Source organism: Arvicanthis niloticus, chromosome 20, assembly GCF_011762505.2.
Source record: "Arvicanthis niloticus isolate mArvNil1 chromosome 20, mArvNil1.pat.X, whole genome shotgun sequence".
NCBI lineage: Eukaryota > Metazoa > Chordata > Mammalia > Rodentia > Muridae > Arvicanthis > Arvicanthis niloticus.
The window spans coordinates 49,700,200-49,722,906 of record NC_047677.1 but is presented as its reverse complement, the minus strand read 5'-3'; the positions used below and the strand labels follow the sequence as shown (position 1 = coordinate 49,722,906).

The 22,707-nt window shown below is 52.3% G+C and overlaps 1 protein-coding gene and 1 non-coding gene across 6 annotated transcripts; both read left to right on the top strand.

Moving 5' to 3' along the window:
- The first annotated feature begins 6,316 nt into the window (after positions 1-6,316).
- On the top strand, positions 6,317-21,731 carry Prrc2a (proline rich coiled-coil 2A). 5 transcript variants are annotated; one of them, XM_076916766.1, is made up of 31 exons: positions 6,317-6,493; positions 8,159-8,303; positions 8,808-8,985; positions 9,279-9,378; positions 9,468-9,540; positions 9,705-9,848; positions 10,015-10,166; positions 10,514-10,593; positions 10,750-10,892; positions 11,161-11,251; positions 11,360-11,570; positions 11,933-12,407; positions 12,737-12,927; positions 13,118-13,418; positions 13,754-13,964; positions 14,095-15,948; positions 16,268-16,536; positions 16,732-16,862; positions 17,096-17,225; positions 17,332-17,417; positions 17,602-17,835; positions 17,983-18,123; positions 18,226-18,297; positions 18,605-18,790; positions 19,893-19,981; positions 20,118-20,328; positions 20,502-20,600; positions 20,708-20,920; positions 21,050-21,144; positions 21,241-21,331; positions 21,449-21,731. In XM_076916766.1, the coding sequence occupies exons 2-31, from the start codon at positions 8,222-8,224 to the stop codon at positions 21,587-21,589; spliced, it is 6,474 nt and encodes a 2,157-aa protein (XP_076772881.1). In that variant the 5' UTR covers positions 6,317-6,493; positions 8,159-8,221; the 3' UTR covers positions 21,590-21,731. The 5 variants fall into 5 exon arrangements, with proteins under 5 accessions (XP_076772881.1, XP_034379653.1, XP_034379652.1 ...); XM_034523762.2 differs by having other exon boundaries at positions 8,159-8,333; positions 19,896-19,981; XM_034523761.2 differs by having other exon boundaries at positions 6,318-6,493; positions 8,159-8,333.
- LOC117725012 (small nucleolar RNA SNORA38) lies at positions 8,495-8,628 on the top strand. The gene has a single exon (XR_004608879.1). It is a non-coding gene; the product is annotated as a small nucleolar RNA SNORA38 (small nucleolar RNA).
- Positions 21,732-22,707: the final 976 nt, after the last annotated feature.

The window sequence follows — 22,707 nt, the reverse complement described above, 5'->3', positions numbered from 1 at the left end:
TGTGTAGCCCTGGCTGTCCTGGAACTCACTCTGTAGACCAGGCTGGCCTCAAACTCAGAAATCTGCCTGCCTCTGCCTCCCAAGTGCTGGGATTAAAGGCGTGCACCACCACTGCCTAGTGATTCAAGAGTTTCAAGACAGCTTTAACCTCAAAGATTATAGGTGCCTGGCAGTGGTGGTGCACCCCTTTAATCCCAGCACTTGGAGGGAGAGGAAGAACTCTGCAAGTTTGAGTTCAAGGCCAGCCTCGTCTACAAAGCAAGAACAACCAGGGCTCCAAAGAGAAACTGTCTGGAAATATCAAACCAAACCGAACCATAAGAGAATGCAGGTGTGATATCTTTTATCTGTCCAGGCTCATAGGAGCTTCTTAGGGGTGAAGGTGACCTTTACAGGGTCTTCATCTCACCAGTGCTCCATGACCATGACAACCACACGGTCTCTCAAGCTTTACTTTGGAAGTGGGAATGACAGCTAAGCTTTCTGTTTGCTTTATTTTTTGAAATGTTTCTCTGTGTAGCCCCGGCTGTCCTGGAACTCATACTGTAGACCATGCTGGCCTCAAACTCAGCCATCCACCTGTCTCTGTCTCCTGAGTACTGGGACTAAAGGTGTGCACCACCACTGCCCAGCTGAGAGCTAAGCTTCTGTGCTTGGCCTATCAGAAGTCCTCAGTAATGTCTGAGACCTGAGTGAACAGACAGGGTGAAGACCTCATGGTGCTATGCAGTTAAACAAGGTGCTGGGAGTCTCATGAGGGAAAACTACTGAAGTCCAGTCTAGAGCTACGGCTAAGGCTCAGTGGGAGATGCTTGCTGGCCTAGCCCGAGGTTCCCAGTACCGCCAAAAACAAAAGTCCCCGTCTACTAACGACGGGAAGAGGGGGTACACTGAGAAGCTACCAGAGGCAAATATGGTGAATTTAGCATCTCTAAATGATAGAAATTGTGGAACAGCCCGTCAGGAAAAGCCACGGACCTAAGGACCCAGGGCCAGGCCTTTCCTTCTCTGAGGGACCCAGGTAAGTCGTCTCCGGCCGCAGAGTTCTCTCCTTCCTCCGATGCTCAGTTGAACCCAGGGCTTCCCACATACTGAGCAGGCACTCAGGTAAAATATGCCTCAGCCCACCTTTCTTTACTCCCTGAAAGAGCTTCATAGGCAGCAGCCCCAGCCTTGAGGCCTCGGAGCAAGGGAGAGCTCTTTTTAGGTAATTCCCATAGAAAGATCCAGTAACTGTGTAACGCTTCAGGAGACTGAGGGCTAGAAATGGCTCATCAAGTAAGCGTACACACTGCTCTCGAAGAGGACCAAGGCTGGGAATGAAGTTCAGGGTAGTGTGCCTGCCTAGCATACACAAGCCTTTCACTTTAGTCCCTAGACCAAAAAAAAAAAAAAAAAAAATTTGGTTCCCAGGACCCACTCCAGTTCCAGAGGTTCTGACCCCCTCTGCTGTTGTCTGTGGGCAACACTCTGTCACAGGCACCCTCCCCAGTACACTTATGCACACAATTTAAAAGGTTAAGCCAGGCATGGTGGTGAACACCTTTAATCGCAACACTCAGGAAGCACCGGCAGTATATCTCTGTGACTTTGAGGCTAGCTTAGTCTCGGACATAAATATACCACACATGCACACATTTACCTGGTGCTGAGAATTAAATGAAGGGACTCCAACAATTCTTCATCACTAAGCTACACTGCCAAGCAAGGCTGCAGGTTTTTAGATGGATTTTTGATTATGTACATGTAGGTGGGCATGCTGCATGTGAGTGGGGCCCTAGGGCCCCAGAGGCACAGAATCCCCGGCGCTGGAGTTACAGGAGGTCTGAGCTGCCTGAGAGGAATGGAGGGAACTAAACTCTAGACCTCTGCAGAAGCAGCCACACTCACTACTGATCAAGTCATGTCCTCAGTGCCCCCCTCCCCATCTCCTCTCCTTTTCATCCTTCTCCCTCCCTCTCCAAGCTTCACTTGTAATTTAGGCCAGCCCAAACTCACTATGCAGCACAAGCTGGCCTCAAACTCATGATCCTGCTTTAGTCAGGGAAGTGCGGGCCCAATCAGAAGTCCTTTTGTTCTACTCAAATAATCACCATCAGCAACTAAGAAGCTGTAAGTAAAGGTTTTGGCTGGTTTTGCAGCAATGGCGCCCTCTAGTGTAAAACTCTCACATAGCTCTTGTGTAGGTAGGGAGAGGAAACAGGATTCTTCAATCCCTGGCTGCAATTGGAATTGCAGCTTCCTGGCCAGTGAGCCTTGGATCCTTCAACTCTTGGCAGCAGGCAGCATTACAGCTGTTGGCCAGGGGTATTCAGGACCTGTCCTGAAAACCTGACAGCTCTCTGTAACTCTTAACAGTGACTGGGGCTGCAGTTTCTTTTCTCTGGGTCTTTTATCTTTTTAATTATTACTTTACAGATGAGTGTTTTGCCTTCCTGTAAGCCTATGGACCACATGTGTGTCTGGTGCCTGGGTAGGCAAGAGAGGGCTTCAGGTCCCCGGAACTGGAATTACAGACTGTTGTGAGCCACCATGCGGGGCTGGTGAGATGGTTCAGTGGTTAAGAGCACTGTCTGCTCTTCCAGAGGTCCTGAGTTCAAGTCCTATGGCTTACGACCATCCAGAATGAGATCTGATGTCCTCTTGTAGGGTGTCTGAAGACAGCTACAGCGTACTTACATATAATTAAGTAAAAGCCTTTGGGCCACAGTGAGCTGGGCCTGAAGTGAGTGCTCTTAACCTCTGAGCTATCCCACCAGCTACTCCTCCCCCTTTTTGAGGCATCATCCCACTCTGTAGACCAGGCTGGACTGGAACTCACAGAGATCTGCCTGCCTCTGCTTCCTGACTGCTGGCACTCATGGGTGCACTCCCGGCTCCTCTTTGGTTTTACAGTTCTCTGCTCTTCAGCCTCTGCTCTTCCCCTTGTTCCTGTCTACATGCTCTCAAACTGATGGGCTGCCGCCTCTTCGCCTGTCAGGCCGTCTGCCTCTGCTATCTCTGCCGCTTCCTCCACTGCCAGCTTAGCCCACACTACTAAAAGCAGGCAAGAGACGATCATCTAAAAGGAGTCTCTAACTGGGGCCCAGTGTTCTAACTTCCAAGGGAGCCAGCCATCTTTGCTTGTGTTGTCCCGGGAAGGGGCAGCATCAGTCACTGCAAATGCTCTGTATTGTAAAACTCATACATTGTCCCTTCCGCACCGGTGACAGCAGTGTCACTACTAGGCCACTATGAGGAAATGGCAGAAGATCACATAGAATTCATGGATGCCTGTGATAGCAAAAATGTTGAGTACAAACTACTTGAGTAGCCCTGGCTGAGGACAACCAGGGGCTGTAATAACCAGGTAAAATTGTTTCTCCAGTATTGTAGACTGTTCGTCAGGCCCTCCTGCATATTGCATATTGAGTGTGTATTGAGCCGGTTGGGAGTGGTGCACACCTTTAATCCCATGTCCCAGCACTTGGGAGGCAGAGGCAGGTGGATTTCTGAGTTCGAGGCCAGCCTGGTCTACAGAGTGAGTTCCAGGACAGAGCCAGGACTACACAGAGAAACCCTGTCTCGAAAAACAAAAACAAATAAATGTTTTGAAGAAAACACACCAAAAAAAGGGGGGGGGGTGTATTGGCAAAGAGTAGTCTGGCTAGCTATTGACTGACTGCTGCTCCTCTTAAAGAAGCCAGGGTAGGTAAGAAGGGAGAGTCCAACAACCCACCAATGAGTCAAACTGTCCCATGCTCCACTGTCTTCTGTTCACAGGAAAGTGATCAGAAGAGTATTTACCTTAAAGAACTTGTTACTTAGTAATAATTTGGATAGATTTTAGCAGTGCTGAGTACCCAGTGCTCTAAGTGGGGTGTTTCAGGATTTACAAGCACATGTTAATTCTTTTAATAATTTTTTAAAAGATTTATTCATTTATTATGTATACAGCATTCTGCTTGCATGTATGTCTGCAGGCCAGGAGAGGGCATCAGAACCCATTACAGATGGTTGTGAGCCACCACGTGGTTGCTGGGAATTGAACTCAGGACCTCTGGAAGAGCAGTCAGTGCTCTTAACCACTGAGCCATCTCTCCAGCCTCCACATGCTAATTCTTAACTGTGTCCTGCTCACTTTTCATCTTCATTGTCCCTATTGGACAAGTGATTCTTTTATTTGCCTACACCAGCTAGGCACAGGCCTGCAAACCTTTGCTTCTACTCATCTGTCTCTCCGGTACCCGAGCTATGTTTTGCAGCAATGGCGCACTCTAGTGTAAAACTCTCATGTCGCTCTTGTGTAGGTAGGGAGAGGATCAAGATTCTTCAACCCTTGTAGCAACTGGAATTGCAGCTTCCTTGTGGGTGAGCCTAGGATCCTTCAGTCCTTGACACCAGGCAGCATTTCAGTTTCAATATGTCCCAAAATGGACTAAGATTTGCACCATATCTGTGTGTGTGAGAGAGGGAGAGGGAGAGGGAGAGGGAGAGGGAGAGGGAGAGGGAGAGGGAAGAGAGGGAGAGGGAGAGGGAGAGGGAGAGGGAGAGGGAGAGGGAGAGGGAGAGGGAGAGAAACAGACAGACAGACAGACAGACAGACCAGAGAGGAACCTTGGCTGCCATTTCTCAGATTATGTCCACCTTGGTTTTGTGTGTGTGGTTCTGAGATGGGTTCTTTCATGGGCCTTGAACTAGCCTGAGAGAGTATGCTGGCAGGCCAGTGAGTCCTAGGGGGATCCACCTGTCTCTTGCCTCTGTAGCACTGGAATGACCGTGGATGCCAAGTGCTACTTTCTCCCTCCCCCTCTTCTCTCTCTCCCCACATATTCTGAGGTTTCCTAGAACACTTTCAACCTGCTCCCACCAGGACATCAGGTTATTTCTCTGCCTCTACAATATCCCTTGCTCGTCTCTGGTACTTCAAAGTGTTACCAATGGCCATTGGAGAGATTGCTCAGCATTTGCTGTTCTTTCAGAGGACCTGGATTTGATCCCCAACACCTACATCACAACCACCAGTAATTCCAGTTCAAAGGGATCCAACATCCTGTTCTGATGAACCCACTTGGTACATATGCATATATGTAGATATGCATACACATAAAATAAGAATGAATAAATAAATGTTATTTCTAGAGTTGGGGAAATGGCTTAGTGGAAGAAATGCTTCCTGTGCAACCATGAGGACCTAAGTTTGGACCTCTCATGTACAGGCTGGGCGGATGGATCACTTGTGTCTGTAACTTCAGCACCGGGATGCAGAGACAGGGAGATCTCAGGAGCTCAGTGCCTAGTCCATATGGAATCTGCGCTCACCCACCCAAGTACCAAGATTCACTGAAAGATTGAAGAATATGTCTCAAAGAATGAAGTATTTGGGGGAGACCTCTGGATGTCAGCCTCTGGCTTGCACAAGCACCCATAGAGGCCAGCGCACCCACCAATATACGTAAAAATTAACACGAAAATGTAGAGTACGTAGTAGGTGTGGTGAGAGGCAAAGGATTCTACAGTCAAGTACCAAGAAACAAAGAGGGGAAATAGTACTACCTTTAAAGCTGAAACTCATTGTTGAAAGAACATTAATTATAAAAACAGTTTTAAAAATTATTGAGCATAAAAGTAAATATCAAATGTCCGCCTTAGTTATTCGCTGCTAAAATTTGGAAGAGTAGGTCATTCCTTGTCTTTGTTCAAATTATTTGCATATATTATGCAAATACCCAGAACCACTCGAAGAACGCCTACTCAAAGAAAGTCAATGATACACTCCTCTGGACCCTTTGATTGGCTTGCCTATCCACTTCATTTGCATGACGTGATTTGATAACTGGAAAGCCCCGCCTCCCTGACGCGTTTACCTCTCCCGAATGGACACCAGACCTGAAATTCTTCCAGGGTCTGTGTAACTCCGCCCTCGACTAGCTAATCCCTTCCATTCGTCGCAGTCCCTTCCGTCTTCTCCGCTGAGAGTGGCCGGGGCCTAGCATCCCTTTCCTGCATCTCTCTCCGCTCCCAGCCTTCCGCGGACGCACCACGCATGCGCATCCTTTTTCTCCCACCATCCGTCGTGTAAATTCTGCGCCCCAACGGCCCCGCATTCCGCCCGGTCTACGCGTCTCAACTGCCGACGCCAAGGCGTCTCTCTAGCCAACCGGCGTCCTAGCGTCTGTAAGTCCCTCCCCTTTATGCAAATATCCTCCACACACTGCCTTTATTTTTTAAAGTAGGGACTACCCTGTGGAGCGGAGGGGTCGGAGAGAAAGGCTCCGCCCCCTATGCAAATCAGGGGGCGTGACCAGCCGCTGAGGGAGGCGGGAGGTGGGGGGTGCTCCCGGGGGCGGCGGTTGCCCGGATGGGCCGTTAGTCGGAGCCCAGCCGCGGAGTGAGCGAGGGAGACGGGAGGAGCCGAGCGCGGCGCCATCCGCCGCCATCCGCCCCCGCCCCGCCGCCATCCGCCCCGGGAAGCCTCTAAGCCCGGGTCCCGGACCCCCACACACCCGGCCAGGTGAGTCTGGGCGAGCCGGGCGCTGACGCCCTTTCCGGCGCGGGGCGGCGGCGGCGGCCCGGGGGAAGAAGCTGCCATCAGCCGCCGCCATCTTGTCCTCCTGCCGCCGGCCTGCCCCTCCCCCTCGGCCTGCGCCGGCCGCTCCCAGGCCGCTGTGGCGGGCCGGGGGCCGAGCGCAGCGCAGCAGCCCTCTCCTCGGGGCACGGCCGCGCTCCAGGCCGCAGTTCCCGCCCGCGTCGCGCCCTCGGGCCCTCGGCCGCCTGCTAGACCTTCCCTTTGAGGGAGCCCTTCCTCCCACCCGGCGCTCGGGTTCCCGGCCTTTCCCGGGTGTCCGCGTCGAGTCACTCCCGTCCCGCAGCCCTGCTTTGGCCCGGCATCTTTGCCTTTCCGCCTTCCCCGAGCCCCCGTTTTCCCTTTTCTCCCGCAGCCTGTCTCCTCCTTTTTCCTCTTCCCGTCCGAGCTCCTTTGACACTGCCCCTCCCCGGCCGCTTCGGCCTCCCCTCCCTGCTCCCTCGTTGACTCGATGACTCCGTCTTACTGGTTTAAATCTGTCTGCTCTTGTGATTTTTCTGCTCGCCCCCATTTCGTGGTAGATTTCAGATCGGCTTCCTTAAGTGCCTGTTCTCTAGAGCAACCCCCATCTTCTTGTCTCTGGCTTATGGTAAAGTTCTCTCCCCGATTTTGGCTTGCATCCTAGGCCTGCTTTCTCGCTGTCTCTCATCTCTCTCTCTCACACTGTTCCCACCCACAGATGAATGCCTGGTCACTCTAGGACGGACTAAGATGTAGGTTTTGGCCTGCCCGGGGAGTAAGGGCTGTTAGGGAAACAAATGCCTGCTTATCAAGAAATTGGCTGAGGGTAAAAATTGTACTTGGTTCTGGTTTTGGCCCTCTGCTGTCTGGCCCGCGGTTACAGGGTATTTTTGAGGTAGCTCCATAATGCACTGTTTTTTCTTAGTTTTACATTGGGTCCACTGGTATTTATTTATTTATTTTTTGGTAAGAATTGTTTCCAAGAGCCACGGTGGGAGCTAGTTAAGGAATAGATGGAATATTGTGCATACAGGGGTTTTGTTCAGCCTGGGAGTCTGTGGAGCCCCTGTTGTTTAGTAAGGCTGATCCTGGCACCAGCTCCCCATCTGGCCGAGCAAGCTCATAAAAATCCTTAAGCTCCCAGCATACCTTCCTTCAAACCTCCCCAGTTGGGACTTAAGGCTGCTGGGAATGGAACCTAGGACACAGGGCCCTGGGGCGTGATTAGGGGAGCTGGTGTCTAATGGGTTGGCAATCTGAAGTTCTCATACTTGCTAAATGGAGTTGTGTACCTCATTCTCTTTTTCTCTGGGGCTTTGACATGGTTCAATTTTATCATGTATCTCTGAAATTATTTTGGAGGAGTAAAAAAAGATTAGCTGCCATTTCTAAAGTGGCACAAAGGATAGATTGGGAAGATACTAGGTTGTTATTTGGTTTTCTTTGTCGGGATATGTCAGGGAGAAGGGACTGGCTGTGGAAGCTGAGTGGATTGTGGTTACTGAAGAGACTGTAATAGTTTACACAAGCTTGAGAGCCACATAATCTGGTCCCTAAAGAGAATGCAGAGAGCTTCTAGGCTTTTGTCTGTGAAAGGGCCAGAACCTGAGCTGCCAACTGTCTGGTCCACAGGCACCGGCTCGTTTTGGGGGAGGTGCCTGCAGGACCCAACGTACTCAATGAGCTTCCAGCGCAATGTCCGATCGCTCGGGGCCGACTGCCAAGGGGAAGGATGGAAAGAAGTATTCCTCGCTCAACCTGTTTGATACGTATAAGGGCAAGTCCTTAGAGATCCAGAAACCCGCTGGTGAGGGTCCTGTAATGAAGTTCCTGATATTTGCAGGCTGAGCATGTGTGGGGTATAGGCTTTCAACAAAGGCAACTAACAGACTAGAGGAACACTGGAGACCTCTCAGTTTCATCTTCAGTGCTGAACAGGGTTCTGGGCTCTGGGTAAAACACAGGTCATCCTCCTACAAAGGCGTGTTTTTGGTTCCCTGTCCTTGGACACGTAAGAATCGGAGGCAAAGAAATGTGGTGGATTTGGAAAGGTCTGGGACCGGCTTGCCCCCCGCAGGCTCAGGATCAGCCATCCCACAAAGGAGTGATGACTGTGCTGTCTCTCACCTTTCCCAGCAGAGCTCAGGGATTATTGAGTAATGGAATGGTTTCTGAGAAACACCTATAGTGAAAAGGCTGTAAATAGGATCTGGGGATGGGACACGGTGAGGTCTCCCATGTGAGGCCTTTTTGACCCTATTTCTCTCCACCTTTTATTCAGTTGCCCCTCGACATGGCCTGCAGAGTCTCGGAAAAGTTGCCATTGCACGGCGTATGCCGCCCCCAGCCAACCTTCCAAGCCTGAAAGCCGAGAACAAAGGCAATGACCCCAATGTCTCACTAGTGCCGAAAGACGGAACAGGATGGGCAAGCAAACAGGAGCAGTCCGACCCCAAGAGGTAGACCGCGGCCTGTGGAACCTGATGAGTCTTTTAGCTTTGAATTTGGGAGTATATTAAGGCCAGAGACAGAGAGAAGCACCTTCTGCACTTAGTTTGTTAGATGACAAATGAAATGAAACCTTAAATTTAGATGGAGAGAAAACAGAAAGAAACAGACAAGGCCTGTGTGACAGTTACTCTGTCCTAGTATTTGTAGATGGCAGTGCTAGGCTTGGTCAGCTCCAGCCTTGTACCAGTTAGAGAGTAAGGAAGTAGCATCTCTGGATGACCTTTCCATTCTGCCATCCCAGTTCCGATGCCTCAACCGCTCAGCCGCCGGAATCGCAGCCACTGCCGGCTTCACAGACGCCTGCCTCCAACCAGCCGAAACGACCCCCAACAGCCCCCGAGGTACCTGGAGAGCTAGAGGGGTTGGAGGAGGAAGAATGCCCCTTATTCTGCTCTCCTCATGACCGTTTGTTATACCTTTGCTTCCCTAGAACACTCCTTCGGTTCCAAGCGGGGTAAAGTCCTGGGCACAAGCCAGTGTCACCCATGGAGCCCATGGAGATGGTGAGTGCAGGAGTGTTAGAGCATATGGGAGGGAGGCAGGGGCCCTGCGTCCTTCAGGAGAGAGCCTTTGTCTCATCTCCAAATCGCCCAGGATTTAGAGCCTTCCACTTTGATGTACGTGCTCAGGAAGTGAACCCGTCTGGTGTTCACCCTCATTTCAACAGGTGGAAGGGCATCAAGCCTACTGTCGCGATTCTCTCGAGAGGAATTTCCGACCCTGCAGGCGGCTGGCGACCAGGACAAGGCTGCCAAGGAAAGGGAGTCTGCCGAACAGTCGTCTGGGCCCGGACCAAGCCTCCGCCCCCAAAGTGAGTGGCTGTCTTGTGTGAGTGAGTGCTTGCCTTCTAACCAGGCTCTGCCTGTTCACACTGTGGAAGAGCTGCGTGCTGACTGCTCACCACCTTCATCTTCTTGATGCACCCATTTGGCCCAAATCAGTGGCAACTTTTCCTCGTTTGCATTTCTAAACTACAGATTCTACAACTTGGAGGGACGGCGGTGGGCGTGGCCCTGATGAACTGGAGGGCCCGGACTCCAAACTTCATCATGGTCATGATCCCCGGGGTGGGCTGCAGCCGTCGGGCCCACCCCAGTTCCCTCCCTACCGCGGGATGATGCCGCCCTTTGTGAGTTTGACTTTGTTACTTGGAGTGGTGCCCTGAAAACCAGAGTTAAGAGTTAGGATTTAGCCGGGCAGTGGCAGTGCACAACTTTAATCCCAGCACTTGGGAGGCAGAGGCAGGCGGATTTCTGAGTTCGAGGCCAGCCTAGTCTACAGAGTGAGTTCCAGGACAGCCAGGACTACACAGAGAAACCCTGTCTCAAAACCAAAAACAAACAAACAAAAAAAAGTTAGGATTTAGTCTTTGGAAGACACAGAAAGTAGACCCCAGTGAGACGGGAAGGGAGGATGATGTGTTTAAAGGGCTGGCGACTACTCATCCCTCTAAGCAGCTATTGGGCCTTTTTGCAGATGTATCCCCCATATCTCCCATTCCCTCCGCCCTATGGACCCCAGGGGCCTTACAGATACCCGACTCCTGATGGGCCTGGGTAAGCATTCAAATTCTGGGTTTGTTATTGGGGAGACAGGGTAAGGCTACGTGGGGAGAGATGGGTTTTCTACCTAGGGGTTTCAGTTTTATATGTGATTCTGCTACATGCTATATTTAACATTGCCCCCCCCCCTTTTTTTTTTCCAATACACAGCCGTTTTCCCCGTGTGGCGGGCCCCCGGGGCTCAGGGCCACCAATGCGCCTTGTAGAGCCTGTGGGTCGGCCTTCTATTCTTAAAGAGGATAATCTCAAAGAGTTTGACCAGTTGGACCAGGAAAATGATGATGGTTGGGCAGGTGAATATGAATATTTGGATCCTCTAATGTAAAATGTGATGAAGAAATGATGGGTTGTGTGAGAGGAAGGCAGATGTGAAAGAGTAGAAGAGAGGAAATGATAGAAAGCTTAGTGCTGCCGAGGACTGAGGATGACAGGACATGGGGTGAGGATGGTTAGCATTGACTGCACCTGCTGTTGTAGTTCAGACTGTTTGCTGCATTCTGGGAAGCTATCTGGGATTGGAGAGCACACTGCTTAGTTAATGTCCATTTCCTTTTACCTCAGGGGCCCATGAAGAGGTTGACTATACTGAGAAGCTCAAATTCAGCGATGAGGAAGATGGGCGAGACTCGGATGAGGAAGGAGCTGAGGGCCAGTGAGTTAGGACGGGGGGGGGGGGGGTCTCTTCTTTTCTTGTGGTGTACTAGTCTTCATAGAAGGGCTGCGTATAGCAGAGCGTAGTTATACTGTGATCTGCCCACAGCAAGGATTCCCAGTCAGCTGCTGGTGAGGAGCCTGAGACAGATGGCAAAAAGGGCACCTCCCCTGGCAGCGAATTGCCCCCTCCAAAGACAGCCTGGACAGAGAACTCTCGGCCTTCAGAGACAGAGCCAGCTCCTCCTACCCCAAAGCCTCCCCCACCTCCACCTCACCGGGGGCCTGTCGGGAACTGGGGGCCCCCTGGGGACTACCCAGTGAGTATCTACAATTTGGGGTTGAGAGGGTCAGATGTGGGGGGTATCCACTGAATAATTGATGGTAATGACAAGAAGCTAGGGCAGGACTAGGGTTGAATCTGAGAAAAGTTTGGGAGCCTTTGGTTGTAGGAGAGTTGCGGAGATGAGTTGGGATGTTGGGAAGGAAGGCCTGCATGACTAGGTCTCCAGAGTGACAGAGGAACAGAGAGAAAGGTGAGGAGTTGGTCTTCACCCAGAGACCATTCATTCCAAGGCCTGGTCTTTATCCTGTAGCTGTAGACAGTTGTGTGGTCCTTGAACGAGGTGGGAGAAGGTAGAGTGACTGACATGCCTGGCCTGCTGGGTTTGCCCATTGCCAGGATCGAGGGGGTCCTCCCTGCAAACCTCCAGCACCTGAAGATGAGGATGAGGCGTGGCGGCAGCGTCGCAAGCAGTCTTCCTCAGAGATCTCCCTGGCAGTGGAACGGGCCCGAAGGCGCAGAGAAGAGGAAGAGCGGCGCATGCAGGAGGAGCGTCGGGCAGCCTGCGCTGAAAAACTTAAGCGGCTTGATGAAAAGTTTGGGGCACCTGACAAGCGGCTCAAGGCAGAGCCTGCAGCCCCACCTGTTACCCCTCCTGCCCCAGCTCTACCACCTGTAGTCCCCAAAGAAATCCCTACACCTCCAGCTCTGCCACCGACACCAACCCCAACACCAGAGAAAGAACCTGAAGAGCCAGCACAAGCCCCTCCTGTGCAGTCCGCCCCCAGTCCAGGTGTGGCTCCAGTTCCCACTTTGGTGAGTGGGGGCGGCACTGCCAGTAGCACCAGCAGTGGCAGCTTCGAAGCCAGCCCAGGTATGGAGAAAACGATTAGGACCTACTGGGTGTCATCTGCTGGGCCTGAGGGGGTCCCGGGCAGCACAGATGGGTGCCCATGCCAGAGAGTACTGAGTGGCAGGGTATGTGGGAGGAGAATCTAAGCATCTTATAGAACAGAACATTTCTGCTTGTATGTTTTCTGGTAGTATCACAGGAATACTCGAGGCTTTAAAGTATTTTTATAGCTCTTAAACAGGATGAGCACTTAAGACAGTTGTATTTTGTTGAACACTTACTTAGCTGGGGGTGGAATTTCTGGGATATTTGACTGTTGTGATGGACCAAGTCACTGTTGTTCACTGCAGTGGAACCCCAACTGCCTTCCAAAGAGGGTCCTGAACCACCAGAAGAGGTTCCTCCACCTACCACACCCCCAGCCCCAAAGGTGGAACCCAAGGGTGATGGGGTTGGTCCTACTCGCCAGCCCCCCAGTCAGGGCTTAGGCTACCCCAAATACCAGAAGTCATTGCCACCTCGCTTCCAGCGGCAGCAACAGGTGAGGCCAAGTTCTTTCCACTTTGGGGCTCTTTGTTTCTCCACCATCCTCCTGTGTGTTGTCTTCAGGCCTGGGTTTGTCTTCCTGTTGTAGCATAGTTCCCTCCACTCCATATCTTAACTTTCTTTGTACTGATGCCCTGGGTGTGGGCTGCGGTAACCTTCTTTTCATCCTGTCTCATTCCTTGCAGGAGCAGCTCCTGAAGCAGCAGCAGCAGCAGCAGCAGTGGCAGCAGCAGCAACAAGGCACTGCCCCTCCTGCCCCAGTGCCCCCATCACCACCACAGCCTGTGACCCTGGGAGCTGTACCTGCCCCACAAGCACCGCCCCCACCTCCCAAAGCCCTGTACCCAGGTGCTCTGGGCCGGCCCCCACCAATGCCTCCAATGAACTTTGACCCCCGCTGGATGATGATTCCTCCTTATGTGGACCCTCGGCTTCTCCAGGGCCGGCCCCCTCTGGACTTCTACCCTCCTGGTGTACATCCCTCTGGTATGGGTCCGTGGGAGTGCTGGTGACCTCCTTAGTCCTAGGAGGGAATACTGTCTTTGTGTGACGAATAGCCAGGGAACATGATGGTATATATGCTTGGCACTTCTGAGGGTCTTGTGAGAATAGGCTTGGGAAAGAGGTAAATAGTGATCCTTCATTGGGCACAATTTATTTGTGGGGCTTAATTACTTCATAGGAAAGCTGAGTGGTTGACTTGTTTTCATGAGACAGGCAAAACCCTCACAGAACAGGAGCTGCAGGTGGTGCTTGCTCTCACACAGAGATTCATTTGGCATTGAAGGCCTGTGACAGCGTGATTTCTTTGTTTTCTTTAGGCCTGGTTCCCCGGGAACGCTCAGACAGTGGGGGCTCAAGCTCAGAGCCATTTGAACGCCATGCACCCCCTCTGTTGCGGGAACGGGGCACCCCACCAGTGGACCCCAAGTTGGCCTGGGTAGGAGATGTCTTTACCACCACGCCCACTGATCCTCGTCCTCTTACCTCACCACTGCGCCAGGCAGCAGACGACGAGGAGAAGAGCATGAGGTGAGTTGCTAGGGAGGAACTGGGTAGGCCTGAGGTGATAGGGTGCACGTGGAAGGAGTATCTAGATCCTAGTTCTCATCTGCTTGTGGTAATCCTTCTCATAGCAAACTTCTTTTCTGTTTCTCTTCAGGAGTGAGACTCCCCCAGTACCTCCCCCTCCACCTTATCTGGCTAATTATCCAGGTTTTCCAGAGAATGGAACTCCTGGGCCCCCAATCTCCAGATTCCCTCTGGAGGAATCAGCTCCCCCAGGACCCCGTCCATTACCCTGGCCTCCAGGCAATGATGAGGCTGCCAAGATGCAAGCTCCACCACCCAAGAAGGAACCCCCCAAGGAGGAACCACCACAACTGTCTGGGCCAGAAGCAGGCAGAAAACCTTCCCGTGGAGTTGGAGGTGGTAGCCAAGGCCCACCGCCACCACGCAGAGAGAATCGTACTGAGACTCGCTGGGGTCCCCGGCCAGGCAGTTGTCGGCGTGGAATCGCTCCAGAGGAACCAGGTGTCCCTCCTCGGCGAGCTGGGCCTATAAAGAAGCCATCACCACCTGTGAAAGTAGATGAGCTGCCTCCTAAGTCCCTAGAACAGGGGGATGAGACCCCCAAGGTCCCAAAGCCAGATGCACTCAAGACAGCTAAGGGCAAGGTGGGCCCCAAAGAAACCCCACCGGGTGGAAACCTGTCTCCTGCGCCCAGGCTTCGGAGGGACTATTCCTATGAAAGAGTAGGCCCTACATCTTGCCGCGGCCGGGGCAGAGGCGAATATTTTGCCAGAGGAAGGGGTTTCCGGGGGACCTATGGGGGCCGGGGTCGGGGAGCCCGCAGCCGTGAATTCCGAAGTTACCGAGAGTTCCGAGGAGATGATGGGCATGGGGTTAGTGCAGGGGGAACAAACCACCCTTCTGCTCCCCGAGGCCGCACTGCCAGTGAGACACGAAGTGAGGGTTCAGAGTATGAAGAAATCCCCAAGAGACGCCGCCAGCGTGGCTCTGAAACAGGCAGTGAGACTCACGAGAGCGACCTGGCCCCCTCTGACAAGGAAGCCCCACCACCCAAAGAGGGAGTGCTCTCTCAGGTCCCTCTTGCCCCCCCACAATCAGGAGCTCCCCCATCACCAGCTCCAGCCCGGTTCTCCACTGCCCGAGGTGGTCGTGTCTTCACTCCCAGAGGAGTGCCATCACGCCGTGGCCGAGGTGGGGGTCGGCCCCCTCCTGTTTGCTCTGGCTGGAGCCCTCCAGCCAAGTCCCTGGTTCCAAAGAAACCTCCAACAGGTCCTTTGCCCCCAAGTAAGGAGCCTTTGAAAGAGAAGCTGATCTCAGGGCCTCTGTCCCCCATGTCCCGAGCTGGCAACATGGGTGTAGGCATGGAAGATGGGGAGCGACCCCGACGGAGGCGACATGGCAGGGCTCAACAGCAGGACAAACCACCTCGTTTCCGAAGGCTGAAACAAGAACGTGAAAATGCTGCCAGAGGAGCTGATGGCAAGCCCCCTTCCCTAGCCCTTCCAACCTCCACCCCTGGACCTGAGGAGACACTAGCAACAGTCACAGTTCCCCCACCCCCTCGCCGCACAGCTGCTAAGTCTCCTGATCTGTCAAACCAGAACTCTGACCAAGCCAATGAGGAATGGGAGACTGCATCAGAGAGCAGCGACTTTGCCAGTGAGCGCAGGGGTGACAAGGAGACTCCCCCAGCAGCACTTATGACCTCTAAAGCTGTGGGGACTCCTGGGGGCAATGCAGGTGGGTCTGGACCAGGCATTTCAACCATGTCTCGTGGAGACCTGAGCCAACGAGCCAAGGATTTGAGCAAGCGGAGCTTCTCGAGTCAGCGGCCAGGCATGGATCGCCAAAACCGGCGCCCAGGCACTGGGGGCAAGACTGGCAGTGGTGGTGGCAGTAGTGGAGGTGGTGGTGCAGGCCCTGGGGGGCGGACCGGCCCAGGACGAGGGGATAAGAGGAGCTGGCCCTCTCCCAAGAACCGAAGGTAGGTAAGGGTAGATGGCTAAGTAAATTCTTAGGGTTGCTGGCTTGAGGGTGGTACCAGGGAGTTGCAACTATGAGTTAAGTCCAGCATCAGAAAGTCACCATAGATCTTCCATCCTGGCAGTTAGCTAAAGAGTTGGCAGTCCCCATGCATGTTTTGTTCTGGTTTTCTCAGCACATCTTCATAAACACAAAACTTGGAAAGGGTTTTATCAGGGGAGAGAACAGGGTGCTAGAGAAGTTAGAAAGTAGGTGCGTGACTTACAGGGAGCAGAGTCAGAATTTAGTGAGCCCAGGAGCTGATGCTTCGCTTTTTCCAGCCGTCCTCCTGAGGAGCGACCTCCAGGACTTCCTCTGCCTCCGCCACCCCCCAGCAGTTCTGCTGTCTTCCGCCTGGACCAGGTTATCCACAGCAATCCTGCAGGCATCCAGCAGGCTCTGGCCCAACTTAGCAGCCGCCAAGGAAATGTAACTGCACCAGGGGGGCACCCAAGGCCTAAGCCTGGGCCTCCCCAAGCCCCTCAGGGCTCCTCCCCACGGCCCCCAACCCGTTATGACCCCCCGAGGGCCAGCAACGCCATCAGTTCTGGTAAGCCAGAGGCAAGTGGGTGGGAATGACTCCATCCCCAAAGGTCAGGTGCTGGAGTGGGGAGCAGAAGTTTGTCATGGGGCCCCTGCTATTGGGTTCTGCAGAGCTGGAAGGACTGGGAGGTAGAGTCGGGAGAGCAGGCTAGGGTCAGTGGTAGAATGAGGTGAATGCTGACAGTTTTCCCCTTTTCCCCAGACCCCCACTTCGAGGAGCCAGGGCCGATGGTGAGGGGGGTGGGCGGGACTCCCCGGGACTCTGCCGGGGTTAATCCCTTCCCCCCGAAACGGCGGGAGCGGCCTCCCCGAAAACCGGAGCTGCTGCAGGAGGTGAGGGATGGGGCTGGAGACTGGGCCTCATTGCATTCCCCCCCCCCTTTTGAAGGTTCTTGGTTATGCTTTCTGTATGCTTTTTACATTTCTGTTATTGCGCTCGCTCTTACCCCAGACTCTCATTAGTGATCACCACTTGTCTCCCATGTGTCTGTCTCTCCTGTTGCTGCTGCTGCTGTTCATTCTGCCCCAGCTTATTTGTATTTTGCCCTTCTGGGTTTTATCTTTAGGAAACTGTGCCAGCTTCTCATAGCTCTGGATTCTTGGGCTCTAAGCCTGAGGTTCCAGGCCCCCAGGAAGAATCCAGAGATTCAGGCACAGAGGCCCTAACTCCGCACATCTGGAATCGTTTACATACTGGTGAGTGAAGCTGGTGGAGGGAAAGGTTGGAGTGGGGCACAGTGGTGTGAGGAGGGTCTTAGTTTTCTCATTGCCTACCTCGTTCGTGGTTGGTGTTCTCTTCCAGCCGCAAGCCGCAAGAGTTACCAGCCTGGCTCCATAGAGCCCTGGATGGAACCCCTGAGTCCCTTTGAGGATGTGGCAGGCACAGAGGTGAGGAGACCTTGGGATGGGGATAGCAGTGATGTTCTTTGAGTGTTGGTCATGTTTCTTTACCTACTCTGAATAGACACAGCGTTTGAGGCTGTTCTTTTGGTGTTGTCTCTTTTCTTTGGTTGGCATGTGACACCTGTCAGGTGTTGGGAGTGTTTTACCTAGCTCCTTCTCCACTCTTCAGATGAGTCAGTCTGACAGTGGGGTGGACCTGAGTGGAGATTCTCAGGTGTCATCAGGTCCCTGCAGTCAGCGAAGTTCCCCTGATGGAGGACTTAAGGGATCAGCAGAGGGACCTCCTAAGCGGCCTGGAGGACCCTCACCCCTAAATGCTGTTCCTGGTGAGAGTGCATCTGGCTCTGAACCCAATGAACCTCCTAGGAGACGGCCACCTGCTTCCCATGAGGGGGAAAGAAAGGTAAAGAAAGTCAAAGGATGGATGAGGAAATGTCAGCAGGGCCCCTTCCTCACGCCTGTGTTTGACAGACTGTCCTTTCTTTCCAATGTGCTTTGCTTTTTCTTGGTTTGTTTCTTTGTCACCCAAATACTCTTTGTTTCCCAATAGGAGCTGCCCCGGGAGCAGCCTCTGCCCCCTGGTCCCATAGGCACAGAACGATCACAGCGCACAGACCGAGGCCCAGAGCCAGGCCCTCTCCGACCAGCCCACCGACCGGGCTCTCAAGTTGAGTTTGGCACTACCAACAAGGTCTGAATGGGTTCCACTTGGACATGTCCTCAGTTGGGTATGAGATGATGACAAGTGGGGTGGGAGTTTGAATTCTGTTACAATCTTCCCTGCACATTACAGGACTCAGACTTGTGCCTAGTGGTAGGAGACCCTTTAAAAGGAGAGAAGGAGTTGGCGGCATCAGCCACAGAGGTAGGTGGGAAGCCCGTGAGTTTTGATGCCAGGAAGTAAGAGTAATGAGCATCTAGGGCAGCGGCCTCACCTTCCCAACCTTGCTGCCATGTTGGTACAGCTCCTCATGCTGGGGAACCCCAGCCCTGAAATGACTGCATTGCTACTTGATAACTGTCACTCTGTTGCTGTTATGGAATGTAGTGTAAATATCTGATATGGGGCCCCTGTGAAAGGGTTGGTTCAGCAAAGGGCTTGTGACCAACATGTTGAGAAGCACTTCTGTATAGTGTAAGCACTCCATTTTGACAAGGCTTCTTTTGCTCAGGCCGTTCCCATATCCAGAGACTGGGAGCTGCTCCCTAGTGCTTCTGCTTCTGCTTCTGCTTCTGCTTCAGCTGAGCCACAGTCCAAGAGCCTGGGTTCTGGGCAGTGTGGTCCAGAACCCAACCCTTCAGGTCAGCGTCTGTACCCTGAGGTCTTCTATGGCAGCCCTGGACCTCCTAATTCCCAAGTAAGCTCCATTTTCAATCATAAGCCCCTTTCTGCCTTTTTTTTGAGACAGCACCTGGAACATAGTATGTAGACTAGGCTGGCCTCAAACTCAGATTCACCTGCCTCTTCCTTCTAGGTGCTGGGATTAAAGATGTACCCCACCAACTTGCTCAGCTGGATAATGGTCTTTCTTTGTTTTTTTTTTTTTTATTACTTTTTTTAAAATGTTTCTAGTTGGTGTGCCTGCCCCAGTGCATGTGTTATAGTGCAGGCAGAGTTCAGAGGACAGACAGCTTTGCAGTCCTTTCCACCTCTGCCTGCATGGATGGGTCACAGGGTACCAGGGTCAGCAGCAGGGCCTTTATCTGTTGAGTGCTCTCACTTGCCCTGAAGTTGGTTCATTTATAAAACATTACATTGTGTTCCATTTTCCTTTTTCCTCCGGTGTGTAGGATGGGCGGTTCTCCCTATCCCAAGTCCCCAGGAGGTTTTTATTTCATGTGCATGGGTGATTTCTCTATTTTAAAATTTATTTTTTATTTGTGTATATTCAGCGGGTAGGTGCACGTGATTGCAGATGCTCACGGAGGCCAGAGGTGTCTAGCCTCTCTGGAGCTAAAGTTAAAGATGGCTTTGCCCTGGAGAAAGTAGTGCCTGTTCTTAACTGCTGAGCTGTCTCTCCAGCCCCCAGCCATGCCCTGTTCTCATATTCTATTTTGAGACAGAGTTTTGCCAAGTTAATCATACTGGCCTTGAGCTAACTCTATAGTATAGACTGGCCTTGAACTTGATGGCTGCCGCCTTTGACATCTGTCTTCCTAGGAGCTGAGGCCCTTGGCCTGTGGGATGGTGCTGCCCACTCTGGCCTGGGTGGGTGCTCTTCTCTAGGTTAACCCTCTCCTCTCTCCTAAGACATCCAAACACAGAAGGGTGCTCTATTGTCACCTAGGTGTTTCTCAGTCCAGTTGACAGCCGAGATTACCCATCACACTGCACTAGAGAGCAGACTTGGGACTCACATGCAGTGAAGCCTGCTGCCACTATGCTGTATATATCTATATCTAGCCTGAGTTAGCTTTTCTTGAACAGACACTGGAACTGCTCCTGTCGCTTTTCTCCAGCAGGTTTCTGGGGGTGCACCCATCGACTCTCAGTTACATCCCAACAGTGGAGGCTTCCGTCCTGGGACACCCTCATTGCACCAGTACAGGTAAAACTAGATTATCTCCAGACTTAGAAAAGGAGTGGAGATAGATCGCAGGGGAGAGGATAACAAAGAATAGTGGATTAAAGTATCACTCAAGCTAAGGAGTAACACCTGCTCTCCTCTCCCAACTTCTTTTCAGGTCACAGCCTCTGTATCTGCCCCCAGGTCCAGCCCCTCCCTCGGCACTGCTCTCTGGGGTAGCTCTCAAGGGCCAGTTTCTGGATTTCTCAGCACTGCAAGCCACAGAGCTGGGGAAGTTGCCTGCTGGGGGAGTTCTCTACCCTCCACCATCCTTCCTCTACTCTGCAGCTTTCTGCCCCAGCCCTTTGCCTGACCCACCCTTGCTTCAGGTATGAGCTGGGCAGCTGCTCAGGCAGCAGAGAGGATGTTCTTGGGGGACTTGACCTGTTCTGGTTTCTCACTCTGTTGCCCAGGAGAGCCTGGAAAACATCATGTTATTCAGATTACAAGTCTGGGCCATCACACCCACCTGAGAATTGACCTTTTCCCCATTTCCCAACAGGTACGCCAGGATCTGCCATCCCCTTCAGATTTTTACTCTACTCCTCTGCAGCCTGGTGGCCAAAGTGGTTTCCTTCCTTCGGGAGCCCCTGCTCAGCAGGTATCTTTGATCTTCCCACTTCCCTTCATTTTCTGCCTCTGGCTTAGTTTGGATTTTCCCACATGCCTTCTTGTTCTAATGAACTCGCTGGGGATTTTTTGTTGTAGATGCTTCTACCTGTGGTAGACTCACAGCTGCCAGTGGTGAACTTTGGCTCCCTGCCACCAGCACCACCCCCTGCTCCACCCCCTCTTTCTCTGTTACCTGTGGGTCCTGCTCTCCAGCCCCCCAACCTAGCTGTGCGGCCCCCACCTGCTCCTGCTGCTCGGGTCTTACCTTCACCTGCCAGGCCCTTCCCCCCTAGCTTGGGGCGAGCAGAGGTAAGGTGTAAAGGTTCAGTATTTCAAGTTTTTGAAGGAAGGCAAGGTTCAGTCTCTGTGCCCAAAAGGGAAATAAAGGGTAAATGGTTCAAACAGGAAGTTCATAGGATAAATTATTTTTACTTCCAGCTGCACCCAGTAGAACTAAAGCCTTTCCAGGATTACCGAAAGCTGAGCAGCAACCTCGGGGGTCCTGGGTCATCACGGACTCCCCCATCTGGAAGGTAAACAGGAGTGGGATACAGACATTGCATCCCCAGGGATTTTCTTTGAAACCTGGGCAGGTCTTGGGCTTGCCTTGACCAACTTTCCTCCCGTAGGCCCTTCTCTGGTCTCAATTCTCGTCTCAAGGCCCCACCTTCCACCTACAGTGGAGTATTCCGAACTCAGCGCATTGACCTCTACCAGCAGGTGAAGGAGAGAACTTGTGACTCCACCCCCCACCCCACCCCCCCAGCCTAAGTTCGGGTCACCTTCTGAGCCCCTGAAGGATTGCTGACTTAATCTTCCACATGTACCTGTCCTCAGGCTTCCCCACCAGATGCCCTGCGCTGGATGCCGAAGCCTTGGGAACGGGCAGGGCCACCTTCTCGAGAAGGGCCTCCCCGAAGAGCAGAGGAGCCTGGGTCCCGGGGGGAGAAGGAGCCTGGATTGCCCCCACCCCGCTGAGGGAGTTCCCCTTGACCCCCATCCCCGGGGCTTGTATATAGATTATAAATATATAAGGGGAAAGGGGAGGGTGGGGAGGGGTCGTGGGTCTGGAGTCTCACTTCCCCTCTTCTCTTCCCCACTCCCCTATCCCTGGGGCCGTTTGTTAAAAAAGAATAATAAAAGAATTAAAAAAAAAAAAGAAAGAAAGAAAGTCATGGGTGGGGGGAATTGGCCATAATGTTTTACACTAAGTAATGGGTTCAGTAAGTTACCTGTTAATTACTTCAGGGTTCTAGAATTAAGAGTTTGGATGAGGTCAGTGGGTATCTGTCTTAGGGTTTCTATTGCTGTGACCAAGTCAACTCTAACAAATCCCACTCCACTTCCTCCAACAAGGCCACACCTAATGTGACTCCATATGAGCCTTTGGGGGCCATTTTCATTCAAACCAACACATTCCACTCCCTGCGGGGGGGCCCCCCCCCCGTAGGCTTGTAGCCATATGTAAAAATATATTCAGTCCAGCTTCAAAAGTCCCCATAATTATCAGTCAGAACCCTGTCTGAAAGAGTCCAGTCTCTGACATTCATTGCAGTCTCTTAGCTATAAAAAAAGGCAGATCATGTATTTTCAACATACAGTGGCATAGAATATACATTACCATTCTGAAAGAGGGAGAATAGTGAGGGAATAGTGGACCAACATTGGAACAAATATCAGCTGGTCAAACTCTAAAATCTGTATCTCTGTCTGATGTCAAAGCTTTTCAGATCTACCAACTCGGTTCAACTTGCTGGCAGTAATGCATTGCTCTCAGGTGGTTCAACTCCTTAGTAGCTTTCTTCATCCCTCAACTCTGGCATCACCAAGATCTTGGGGTTTCCAAGGCAATCCATTTCCACAGCTTCACACTCTGGGCTCTCTAGGAGGAGTTACCAGAAGCCAGAACCAAAGCTGCCAAGTTCTGCTGTTTGCCAGGGCTAGGACATGGCTGCCTTTCTAAATCACATTACCAATGTTTTGTGGTGGTTTCCTTTGCTGCCTAAGCTTGGCTGTCCATGAAAAGAGTGCCTGCCTTTTGGGAAGCTTAGCTGGGAGGGGCCTTGCCACCACTGTTTATTCCACTTGGCAACAAG